General features: G+C 32.7%; 1 protein-coding gene across 2 annotated transcripts in view; it reads left to right on the top strand.

The window, feature by feature from the left end:
* LOC124542935 (titin-like) overlaps positions 1–13,106 on the top strand; it is a 44,548-nt gene that overhangs the window by 15,236 nt on the left and 16,206 nt on the right. For both annotated transcript variants that reach the window (XM_047120880.1, XM_047120881.1), the window contains exons 4-11: positions 2,363–2,543; positions 2,896–3,020; positions 3,381–3,559; positions 3,870–4,031; positions 4,184–4,326; positions 5,077–5,457; positions 5,631–10,388; positions 10,785–13,052. In XM_047120880.1, coding sequence (XP_046976836.1) covers positions 2,363–2,543; positions 2,896–3,020; positions 3,381–3,559; positions 3,870–4,031; positions 4,184–4,326; positions 5,077–5,457; positions 5,631–10,388; positions 10,785–13,052 — 8,197 coding nt within the window. The remainder of the gene's footprint in view (positions 1–2,362; positions 2,544–2,895; positions 3,021–3,380; positions 3,560–3,869; positions 4,032–4,183; positions 4,327–5,076; positions 5,458–5,630; positions 10,389–10,784; positions 13,053–13,106) is intronic.

Here is a 13,106-nt window from a genome sequence, read left to right as displayed (position 1 = left end):
CAGTCTGTCTGTCTGTTTGTTCCGGATAATCTCTGGAACGGCTGAAGCGACTTTGACAGGACTTTCATTGGCTGATAACTGATATAATAGGGAGTAACTTAGGTTGCAATAATATATTTTTTGTTAAATTCAAACGCGTAGAAGGTTACGAACACAGCTAGTATGTAACATATATTATGTAAGGTAATATATAACATTGAAATTAATAATATATATCATATATATGTACAGTACATATCAAACTCGACATATCAAATTCGACAAGTAATTTGACTAGAAAATCGCACACTTTTGGCATGAAACAATTTAGTTGGTCAGTAATCATAAATTATTATGCATTGTAAATTAGATTTTGTAAAAATAATTTTAATAAAGTTGAGGTTAAATGTGAAATCATCAACTCTATTTCGATTTCATTCTATCGAATTCAAAATTGAAATAACTTTAAAGACAATCGTCGTTCACGATGAGTATATAAAAAAAAGTATTTTTAATTTAACCAAATTACTGGTCACTTGTCTTTTGAGCAACAAATCATGATCTCAGATTATTTATTAAATTATTGTTATCTTTTGGGAAGAAATTGTCTGTAAAACTAACAGCTGGTAGTGTTGCATTTGCGTCCCTGAAACGTAAAGCCTATATGGACAGTCTGCTTGCGCCTGACCTCGTCCTGCAATGTAGGTCTGATTTCCCCAGGGACTACGACAGCTCTTGTCATTGGTTCACACTTGAATAATAAACACATCTTCGCAATTGGCTATTTACCGTTGAGTTTAGTAATTTTAACTGTTATCAGCCAGTACGACATCAATAGTGTGTATTTTAAGACTAGATACAATTCTTTAAATTAATTTCCTGTAAGTCATTCGAAACAATAGGCTATTTGACAATGCGAAAAATAAATTGTGAATTATTGTAATCAGTGTATATTATGAGTTTAACTTGAAAATAATAATTAATTTATTCAAAAATCAATAATGAAAAATGCATTTTTTCAAACGTTTGTCACGTGACACGAAACGCTCCTGATTGGCCGGGCTTATGTTGAAGTCACTTTCTTGTAAACCTTGCTTTTCTACTATATGTACAACAGGTTAAAATATAGCAAAGTGACGTCACCGACCCGATTGCAGCGCCATGTTGTCCAAGTAGCGTTTTACGCGCGTTATTTAAATATAGAATTTTTAATATGATATTTTTCGGCAAATATGTACTAGAAATAAAAAAATCAACTTTTACTGGGTTCCTTAACCTCTACTAAATAATATATAATGGATTTTAAAAACCAGCCAAATAGCCTATTACAAATAATTGGATGAATGACATTATATTCAACAGAATTTAATTTTTTTCTAAGGATAAAAGCAAGAAGTCTTAAACAAAACAAACGCGTTATTTTTTTTTTTCTTCGATTAAAAACAGATAAAATTAGAATAATTTGTGTACGGAGGAGGGGATTACAGCATCATAGAACCCACCCAAAGCCGGTTAATAATTGTCCTTTCAAATTTTATTGTGTATTTTTTCTTATTAATTATCTTATGTATGTACAATATAGTCGGTGTTTACACTGAATGGTTATTATTAGCAAAAAAATATTAAAAATATCTTTGTTTGATAATTACGTCAGAGATATTTATTAAATGTATACCCCCTGGAAAGCGAATAAGACCTTGAATAACTCAGGAATGCGTACGTCAAACCTAATGACATAATTCTCTATTTTTAATAACTGAATCGTCGTCTCCTCAATGTTTTTGTGAGAGTGAATCTACAACTGCTTTATTAATATTTTACTACACTCGTAAAATAAATTTATTGTAACTTACAAATTTACAATGGTAAAAAGTTACTACGATAGAGGTATTTAAATAAATATATATGTAATCAGTGTTAATTTTATGTAAAAGACTGATCGAACGTATTTTTTTTAAACATTGATCGATTTCAGATTTTCTTCTGGATATTGCTGTCATTGCTGATCTCAGAATACGGAATGATGTATTTGTATCTTCTATTTTAATTTATTTACTAATTTTCTTTTGTTCGGAACACCGGATGATAGGCAATAAATATGGTTTAGGTCCCTATGTATGCTTATCTTTAAAATTACGGAAAGGATTTTTGGCGGTTTTTTAATAGATAGAGTCATTCGAGAGGAAGGTTTTTGTATATATAATACATGGACAATATAGTAAAGACACAAGAAAAAATCGGGTCGCTAGTTTTTATTTATATTATAAAAACCTCTTACTTTGTCTACTTACCTAATTGTGTTACACACATATGCGTATAAGTCCTCCTCAGACCTCAGACATTTTGACGAACGTATAATTAATAAAAATATTGATCTACACAGGTGACATGGTACCGCAACGAACGCCGATTGCTAGAAGCGGAACGGATCGCTTTGGTGCGCGATGGTAACTTCTGGTGCGCCGACATCTCTGCTGTGAGCGTGGATGACGCCGGCAGATGGACCTGCACGGCGGAAAACGTTGGGGGCCGCGCCAGCTGTTCGGCACATCTTAATGTTTTAGGTCGGGTTTAAAAGAAAATATATAAGTAGTTCTCAAGCAACGACAATGTAAATTTAGTCACCTGTAGGATTGAACTAGGAGTTGAATCAAGTAATAGTTATACATGTGTCATTTCTTCTTTTCTATCCATAGAGAATCATAGAATCAATACGAGGCAATCATTAAGCTTTATGATAGATCTCTACGACGACCTATATATAAATGTACATATAAATTAACCTTTGGAATCTCTCAACTAAGTAAAACTGTAACTGCTAATTTTTGTCATTTCGCATTAAAGTACAATACTTATAATACAATAAGTTGATTAACCTACTGTCCGAAATTATATCAGAATATACTTTTTTTTTAGTTCCAAAAGCCTACAAGAGACCAGAATTTGTAGAAGAACTTCGAGCATTACTAACAGAACAAGGTACAGTCTCGCTCGAATGCAAGGTGGTGGGGGTTCCGACTCCGGTGCTTCGCTGGTTTAAGGTAAATGACCTATAGTATCTTAATTAATTCTTAAATGGTATATTTATTCTTCATGACCGGATGATTGTGGGTTCAGACCCAGGCAAGCAACACTGAATACTCATGTGCTTAATTTGTGTTTATAATTCATCTCGAACTCGGCGGTGAAGAAAAACGTCGTGAGTGCAGGTTGCATGTGTTTAATGTCATTGAAATTCTACCACATGTTTATTCCACTAACCTGTATTTGGAACAGGGTGATGGAATATGTTCCAAACCTTTTCCTCAAAGGGAGTGGAGGCCTTAGTCCTGCAGTGGGAAATTTATAGGCTGTTGTTGATATTCATTCTATTAACATAAATTTGTTTAATAATATTAAAGGATAGTCGTGAAATCAAAGCGGGGGATGTTTTCGCTTTGACTGCTAATGCTGAAGATCCAACCTCACTTGGAACTTACACGTGTGAAGCAGTAAACTGTATGGGCAGGGCCTATTCGTCATCTAAAGTTCACGTAGTTGGTCGTGCCAGCAGGGAAGGATCCTCGCGACCAAGCTCGGGGTACCATATTTTATTTATTAATTAGATTGTTTTAATACATTAATTACTGTTGCTTTTTGGTGAAATGTAAAGGACAATAAATGCATAAATAAAGTTATGTTTGTTATGTTTTTGGTATTCATGATGCTGAAATATTGTGAGTTATTGAAATATACCCTTTAGATTATAATTACAAATAAAATTGACAGATATAGTCGCCTAACTAAGGCACATAATATGCAAAATGACAAGATATCTTTTCCTATTTCTGTATTTCTTTTTACAGGATTTCATAGATTTTTAGGTTTAAAACATTTTTTTTTAATTTCAGAGGAATTACACCAGAACCGCCTCCTATATTTACCAAAGAACTAGAGGACCATTTCATAAGAATCTGTGAGCCTCTGACCTTAAGTTGTAACATCGTGGTACCGCCGTGGCCTCGCAATGTCGTCTGGTACAACAAAGAAGGAAAAATCGACCCTAGTGAGAGGTAAGTTAAAGAGTAGGAGAATTAAGATGATAAAGTAAGAAATTTAGAAGATACAATACGTAATGCTTTATACTGAAATAACTCTGCAGTCTTAGAAATTTATTTCTTCAATCAGGTTGTTCTTTAACATTTGTGCGCTACTTTATTTTCAGATATCGTGTTCTTGAAGATGGCGTTGGCGGTTATTTGTTAGAAGTACCAACAGCCGAGTGGCCGGACGAGGGCGAGTGGAAATGCGTAGTGACGAGCTCAGGCGGGCGAGTCGGCATTTCTACGTGCTATGTGTCCATGGATGGTACTGTATATCTGTCGTTAGTTACAATTCGATAGTTCCGATAAATAGGAATAGGCTATTTGACAATGCGAAAAATAAATTGTGAATTATTGTAATAAGTGTATATTATGAGTTTAAAAATCGTTATTTACTAACGAAACTTGAAAATAATTCTTAATTTATTCAAAAATCAATGAATAAGCATGCATTTCAAACGTTTGTCACGTGACGCAACGCTCCTGATTGGCCGGGCTTATGATGAAGTCACTTTGTTGTAAACTTTGCTTTTCTACTATATGTACCACAGATTAAAATACAGCAAAGTGACGTCACCGACCCCGTTGCAACGCCATATTGTCCAAGTAGCATTTTCGCGTGTTATTTAAATATGGAATTTTTAATATAAGATTTTTCGGAAAATATGTACTAGAAATAAAAAAATCTACTTTTACTGGGTTCCTTAACCTCTACTAAATAATATAAAATGGTCTTTAAAAACCAGTCAAATAGCCTATTGTATTGTTTTATCAAAATCATTTAGATCTTGTATTAGGTATTTTATTAAAAAACACTTGAACAACTGATGTTTTAATAAAAATATTTTCTTTTATTAATACTATGAAATCTTCACAGACGTTTTATCTGTGTCAGGAGTATCTACATACATATTATATATTTTAGAAGCCTTAAGAGTTCAGCAAAACGATTCAAAAATTATCCTTAGAAGAGAAACATCTTAATTATTTATTTAGCAAATCATTCTTTTTTCAGTACCAAAGAACTATCGCAAACCAAGATTTATGGAAAATCTACAAGCTGTTTTAACAGAAGAAGGCCTCGTGTCTTTCGAATGTAAAGTCGTTGGTTTCCCTACGCCAGTACTAAGTTGGTTTAAAGATGGACAAGAATTAAAACCTGGTGATGTATATCAGCTTACTGGCACGAACTCGTTGGGTTCCTATTGCTGTATCGCGAGAAACTGCATGGGCCAAGCTAGTAGTTCTGCAGAATTGACAGTAGAAGATATACAAAATCAATTAAATGAAGATGAAAAGTTACAATTATTTTCGAAAAATCAAGCCCCTAAATTTTTGCAAGGCTTAAAAAGTATCGAAGCTAAAATTGATGAACCATTCCGTTTTACTATTAAAGGTAAGTTAAAAAAAACATGTGATTATTTTTATTATTTATTTCTTGTATGTTATTTGTCTGAAAGTAAATCAAGCTCTTTTATTAGAGAACATAAATCGAATTTCCTATATATATTATTTTGTTTAGACCATCGCTTTGTACATTTTTAACAATTTACTGTACGTTTGTTTCAGTTGCCATTCCGCCTGAGCCTACAGTATCGTGGTATCGAGATGATCAACCAGTTGATGAATCTTTGCGTTGTCATCATGGAAAGGAAGAGCGTGGTGTATTCTTTTTAGACATTCAGAATCTTGAGTTTATGGACCAGGCCGAATGGAAATGTGTTGCTATGAATAATTTTGGACAAAGTGTAACGTCGTGTTTCCTTAAACTAATAATACCACGTCATTATAAAAAGCCGCGATTCCTAGAAAATCTTCAAGCAATATTGTCTGACGAAGGAGCTGTTAATTTAGAGTGCAAAGTGATTGGTGTTCCGCAGCCAGTTTTAAAATGGTATAAAGATGGGGAAGAACTAAAGCCGGGTGATATACATAGAATTATCTCTGGCCAAGACGGAACTTGTTGCCTCGGTACATATACGTGTGAAGCGCAGAATTGTATGGGTATCGCAGCTAGCTCAGCATCTTTACTCGGTTTTGAGGATTCAATGAAAGCAAAGAGTAAAAAGAAAGCCGATGAACAAGCTTTGCAAAGAAATTTATCACTAAGTACAATACATGAAGAGCGAACATCCCAAATGTACGATACGCCAGTCGGTGATATAACTTTAGATGAAAAAGGTGAGATATCATTTTCGTTTGATGGTAAAGAAGTATCCGTTTCATTATACGAAACGCCGGATTTAACAGAAGAGGAAGCATTGCAAATAGTGGAAATGTATGCAGACCAATTATCAGAAAATGTTACCGAACATAATGTAGTTGAGCTTCCTCCTTTAAGGTTTGTTAAAGAAACTTCTACTTCAGGGAATTTGTTAATGGAAGCTATAATTATTGACGTTTCGCCTGAATATTTTACATCTCCCGAAGAAGATTTGAGAACTGAAGCTGATATTGAAGATATCTCAATTGCGGATGAAAATGGTCCCCCGCAACTATCACTAGACCAGGAAGCAGAAGGGGAGGATTATTTGGAAAAAACAATAGCGTTGTTATCAGATGAAATTGCAGACTTTCCTAAAAAAGTTATTAGGAAAAAATCAGATTCGCAGAGAAGTGCCGACGACTATTTTAGTTTATCGCGAGATCAATCCCTTTCAGAAGAAAAGAAAGACGATGATACTCAAATGTTATCTGAAAGCGATCTTCAAAGTTACGCAAGTGCGCGAAGCTCCGGGAAACCAAAATCAAAATCTTCCAAACCTTCTATAGAAGACGGCCAAGAATCTTCTGATATTACAAAAACTGTTTTACTTAAAGAAGATTTACAAAACAAGGCAACTGAAACTGAAGTTCCAACACCTACACCTAAAAAACAAAGGCGTAGGAGTCGAAGCTCCCGAAGATCTAGTTCAGGTAGCGAAAAATCATTTACCAAAATAAAAGATACTGAAATGAAAACCGAACCGGAAAGTCCTTCGACTAATTTAGACGTTAACAAGGAAACCATAAAAACAGTTATGAACGATACTAGTTTATCTCTGACAGAGGTAATGAATGAAATACAACTCCTTGAACGTGATATTATATTAAAATCTGAGTTCATGTCTACTGCAGCTACTGCATCAAATAGCTTAGAAATAATTAACAGCTTGATAACGCCTTTATCGGAAATACATAGTATAACAGACGCTATAAGAGAGACAGTAAGTGAATCTTCCGAAAATATCACACCATTATTGAACACACTTCCTCAATCACTAAAAAATCTTCAAGATTCACTTACAATAATTAGTAAGTGTATTGACGTAGAAAGTGACAACAAGACTCTTGTTAAGAAAACATGTATGTCTATTATTCGAAATTGTGGTAACCAGTTACATAATATAATAAGAAACTTGAACGATACTATTTGTAATGAATCCTTATTTGTTGAAAAGATGCAGATGTCAAACATTGAAACTATAACTACTGATTTGATAAATATTATACATCACAACATAGATATTCTCAGAAGTGAAGACAATAAAAAATTAGAAAAAGGTGGTAATGTCCAGGAGGCAACTTTGGAATCAAAACACTTACATGCTACACAGAAAGCTATACATGAGCTTAAAGGGTCATTAAGGTCTCTATTGTATATAATAGATGAGGTAGATAATTGTAGCGAAACAAATTATGTTAATATCAAAAAGAGTGAAATAATACTGAATGACATGTCAACTCCAATCCAAGACCTACAAACAGCTCTAGAACAGATAGAAATTCTTTCAGTAACTGAGTCCAACTCTGATTTACAAAAATATAATACAGAAATCATAGAGAAAGCTATGGAATCTGTTTTAAAATTAAGAACTTCATTTGAACAACTATCAGGCGAGGAATGCACTATGGAAAATAAGGATGGATTGAATGAAGTTTTAAATGAGATAAAAATCAATATAAGGCAAATATCAATACAGTTAGAAGAACTCGAAACAAAAACTGGTAAATTCGACATTTTAAGTAGTGATAATAAGTTAGAAACACTACAAAAAATTGCTCAAATATTGATTAATTTGGAGAATAATTTACCAATACTTGAAAGTGCTCCTAGCATAAAAGGACACATGACAGAATTTCATAAAAATTTAACGAAAGTTTTGGAAAACGTAATTGAAAGCAATGACGCAAACAAATATTTCACTTTATTGGAAATTTGCGATGCTGTCAACAGGATGAATACATCAATCAAAAGTATAGAAACAAACAATGTGCTGTCAATGGCTAGTATTGGAAATACACTTAAAATAATTCACACGAATGTTTCCAATAATGTGTTTGAACAGGGGTTGAACCTTTCGATGCTTGAAAATATCAGCAACCTACTAGTGTGTATTCAAGAAAATATTAATAAAGCCGAAGAATTAAGAATAAGCGAAAACTTAGAAGAAGTAAAAGATCTATCATTGGAAAAATATGAAGAAAGCAAAGTTAATGTTGTTCTTGAAAATATAGAGCAAACTATTGTTGCTATTAGTAATGTCATTTCTCATGAATCATCAACTACAAAAGACTTCTCTTTGAAAAAAGCAATGGAAAATATTTGTCCTATTTTAGTAGACCTTAAATATTGTATTGCATCTTCAAATGTGAAATCTAACGAAAAATATGAAAAAATATCTGAAATAGAAAGTGTATCATTATCACAGTCTATTGCTAATCCTCTCATCGACTTACAACAGAATATAAGTGTACTTAATCAAGTTATATGTGAAAACGCTGATAGTCAATCATTCAGTCTATTAGTGGAAGACTATGCAAAGCCACTTTTAGATTTACGTAATACTTTAGAAATTTTACAACATGATGTTATTTCGCAATGTCTTGATAATGAACAAAACCCTGAATTAAATACTAGTATAGCAAATGTCGTAGAAAGTCTTAAAAGTTGCATAGTTATGATTCAAGAACAAAATGCAATAGAAGCTGCTGACGATATGTCAACATTAGAAGACATATCTGGAATAAAAACTACTGCAGATGTATTACCCAGTGATGAGTTTACGATGGTAACCATAAATAAAATGGAAAATGTGCAATTTGCTGAAGAAACTATACCGTCAGGTTCTGGTCAAGCCTTACAAATATTAAAGGAAAGTATTAATAAGTTGCAAGACTCAGAACTATTACAATTTATAGAGTCCATAGATATTCCTGAATCTTCGATAAGGTCGATAAATATTGTATTAGAAGAAGTAGGTGCTCAAATAGAAAGTATTTTACATCCTATTACTATTGAGTCATGTCAAGAACTGTCACGCTTTTCGCAATTGGTAGAAATAATTCAACCACTGCAAGAAGTAAAACAGCATTTATCAGTTATTGACATAGATAACATTCCAGTATATGAAAATAAAGCAGACTCAACTCCCGAAAAAATTAGCATTATAAAGGAGAACATACTATTTTTTAACGATAATCTAAATAACTGCTTGGATATTTTACAGCCCGCTATTGAGATTACTGATACTGCTATAAACATATCTACTAAAATAAATACTATACGACAAATATGTGATGAAATAAATAGGTCACTTGATAAATTAGAAGGAAATATGATAACAAATAAAGGAATAAGTGCAGTAAATCACAAATTACAGGAAACGGTGAATCTTTTTGTAAAAACGATAAATTCTTCGAATAATACGGAACAAGTGAAACACGCAATAGAAAATCTGTATGAGGCTATAATTTTAATAAAAGATGAATTGACTCATTATGTGAATAATAATCCCGAATCCATATCAATAGAGAATACGTTAATACAACATATTAGTGATATGGAAAATGATATTATTTCCTTAGAACACTATAATTTTGTTAATTTGTCTCAATTACATTGTTTGAAAAAGAAAGTGATAGAACTAAAAGAGCCAGATTATTCTGAAGAGTTTGCTAAAGAAGATAATGTAAATAAGAAGTTAGCTGAATTGATTACACCTCTAGACTTGATTTACAAAAAGATGTTGTTAGTTTCAAAACAGGAAAAAGAAGCCCAAGAAATAGTAGTGTTTGATTTAACACCAATCGAAATCCAATTAATCAATGAAAATATTCAAAATATTGAACAGCGCCTTAATCTTGAAAATATATCTATTAACAAGGATGATATAAGTATGGTTATAAAACTTAATGATATAGTTAATAGTATTTTAAATTATATGAAAAATACGCAAATATCTGAAAACTTTAAACCAATAATGCTACCCATTGAGACATTGGGTAAGATATTACATCGTATTTTATCGGCAGAAAAAGTTGAAGACAAACGTAGATCACTTAAAGGTAAGTTAATAATAATAATTTTTTAATGTTTGTATTAATTATAGTTTGAACAATAATTTTTACTTATTTATAGATATTTACTGTAACATTATTTTTTATTTTACATATAACAATACAAACAAATTAAACTTTCAAATATTATAGGTCGTCATCAAACTTTTTATATTTAATATATATATATAATGATTGGTTAGCTGAGTAGCCACAGATAGAAAAAAAATGTGAGTCATTTTAAGGATTAATACATCCACCAGAAAGATATTCATCCAAAAGTCATTTAATTAACCAGACAGCTAATTTCCAATCCAAATAATATGTCCCGAACAAAATAGTTCTTTAGGAACCACCTTAAATTTTTAAATAATAATTAATAAATTAATTGTTTATTTTTTATAGAAAAAGCAGAAACCCTCTTACAGCACATGGAACATTATATTGAAATCATAGAAATTGTCGAAGAAGTATCGGCTGTGATAAAGATAGAAGATTTAAAAGAATCAGCAAATATTGTAAGAGAATTACAACAAAGTATAGTAACTCAAGATCCATCTTCTGAAGTGACAATTGAAAGTTCGTCAAATAAAAAAATTAAGGAAGAGCAAGCAGAAATAGCTCAAAGATTACATAAAGCTTTGATGATGTTTCAAACTCAGGCTTTGGAAAGCACACAAGATCTCACAGCAACTGCCAATGAAGATATACGTCAACAAATTATTGAGGTCATATCCGATTTACAAAATGATTTCATGGCTTTAACGGGTACAAATGTAATAATAGAAGAAAGTTTAACACCAGCAAGCCTTGAAAAGATTCCAGAGAAAAAGGAAGAGTATTCTCAAGATGCCCAGATGACCCAAGCTATTCTGGAAGCAGTGCAACGAAATCTTTCAGATGAATCAGAAACAACAGCAGGTCCTGAAATGATTCAAAAGAAAACAGAAGAGTATTCTCAAGATGCACAGACTGCTCAAGTTATACACGAATCTGAACAACAAAATATTATGGAAGAATCAGAGACAGTTGCAGGCCCTGAAATTATTCATGAAATATCTGAAGTATGTCCTAAAGATGTAAAGACAGATCAAGTTATTCTTGAAGCAGAACAACGAAATCTTTTGGATGAATCAGAAACAACAGCAAGTCCTGAAATTATTCCAGAAAAAATAGAAGAGTATTCTCAAGATGCACAGACGGCTCAAGTTATACTTGAATCCGAACAACTAAATATTTTGGAAGAATCAGAGACAATTGCACGTTCTGAAATTATTCAAGAAAAACCTGAACTATGTCCTCAAGATAAAAAAACTACTCAAGATATTCTTGAAGCAGAACAACGAAGTCTTTTGGATGAATCAGAAACAACAGCAAGTCCTGAAATTATTTTAGAAAAATTGGGAGAGTATTCGCAAGATGAACAGACTGCTCAAGTTATTATTGAATCAGAACAACAACATCTTTTGGTTGGATCAGAAACAATTGCAGCTGCTGAAATTATTCAAGAAAAGTCTGAAGTATGCCCTCAAGATGCACAGACCACTCAAGTTATTCTTGAAGCTGAACAACGAAATCTTATGGATGAATCAGAAATAACTGCAGTTCCTGAAATTATTTCAGAAAAAATAGGAGAGTATTCGCAAGATGCACAGACTGCTCAAGTTATTATTGAATCCGAAGAACGACATCTTTTGGATGGATCAGAAACAATTGCAGCTCCTGAAATTATTCAAGAAAAGTCTGAAGTATGTCCTCAAGATGCACAGGCCACTCAAGTTATTCCTGAAGCAGAACAACGAAATGTTTTGGATGAATCAGAAATAACTGCAGTTCCTGAAATTATTTCAGAAAAAATAGGAGAGTATTCGCAAGATGCACAGACCGCTCAAGTTATTATTGAACCCGAAGAACGACATCTTTTGGATGGATCAGAAACAATTGCAGCTCCTGAAATTATTCAAGGAAAGTCTGAAGTATGTCCTCAAGATGCACAGGCCACTCAAGTTATTCTTGAAGCAGAACAACGAAATCTTTTGGATGAATCAGAAATAACTGCAGGTCCTAAAATGATGCCAGAAAAAATAGAAGAGTCTTCGCAAGATGCACAAACTGCTCAAGTTATACTTGAATCCGAGCAACTAAAAATTTTGGAAGAATCAGAGGCAGTTGCAAGTCCTGAAATTATTCAAGAAAAATCTGAAGTTTGTCCTCAAGATGTACAGGCCACTCAAGTTATTCTTGAAGCTGAACAACGAAATCTCTTGGATGAATCAGAAATAACTGCAGATCCAGAAGTGATTCCAGCAAAAATAGAAGAGTATTCTCATGATGCACAGACTGCTCAAGTCATTCTTGAAGCAGAACAACGAAATATTTTGGATGAATCAGAAATAACTGCAGTTCCTGAAATAATTCAAGACAAAATGGAAGTATGTTCTCAAGATGGACAGACCATTCAAGTTATTTGTGAATCTGAACAACAAAATCTTTTGGATGAATCTGAAAATACCAAGGAGACTGAGAGAATGTCGAGGACTGAACAACCAATCGAACATTTAGAATCTAATGATCAATACCAAGGGGATCATAAAAATGTTGAAAGTTCTTTGATTAAAGAGTCAGAACTTAAAAAGCCGTCTTCTAAATTTGAAAGTCTAGCTACAATAAAAGGTAATGATTTTAGTATTATACAGTATATGCATATGACGTCAACGCTTTAAATGA

This window comes from Vanessa cardui, chromosome Z (assembly GCF_905220365.1).
Source record: "Vanessa cardui chromosome Z, ilVanCard2.1, whole genome shotgun sequence".
Classification (NCBI taxonomy): Eukaryota; Metazoa; Arthropoda; class Insecta; order Lepidoptera; family Nymphalidae; genus Vanessa; species Vanessa cardui.
The sequence above is the reverse complement of the archived record's forward strand: the minus strand, read 5'-3'. Positions and strand labels throughout refer to the sequence as shown.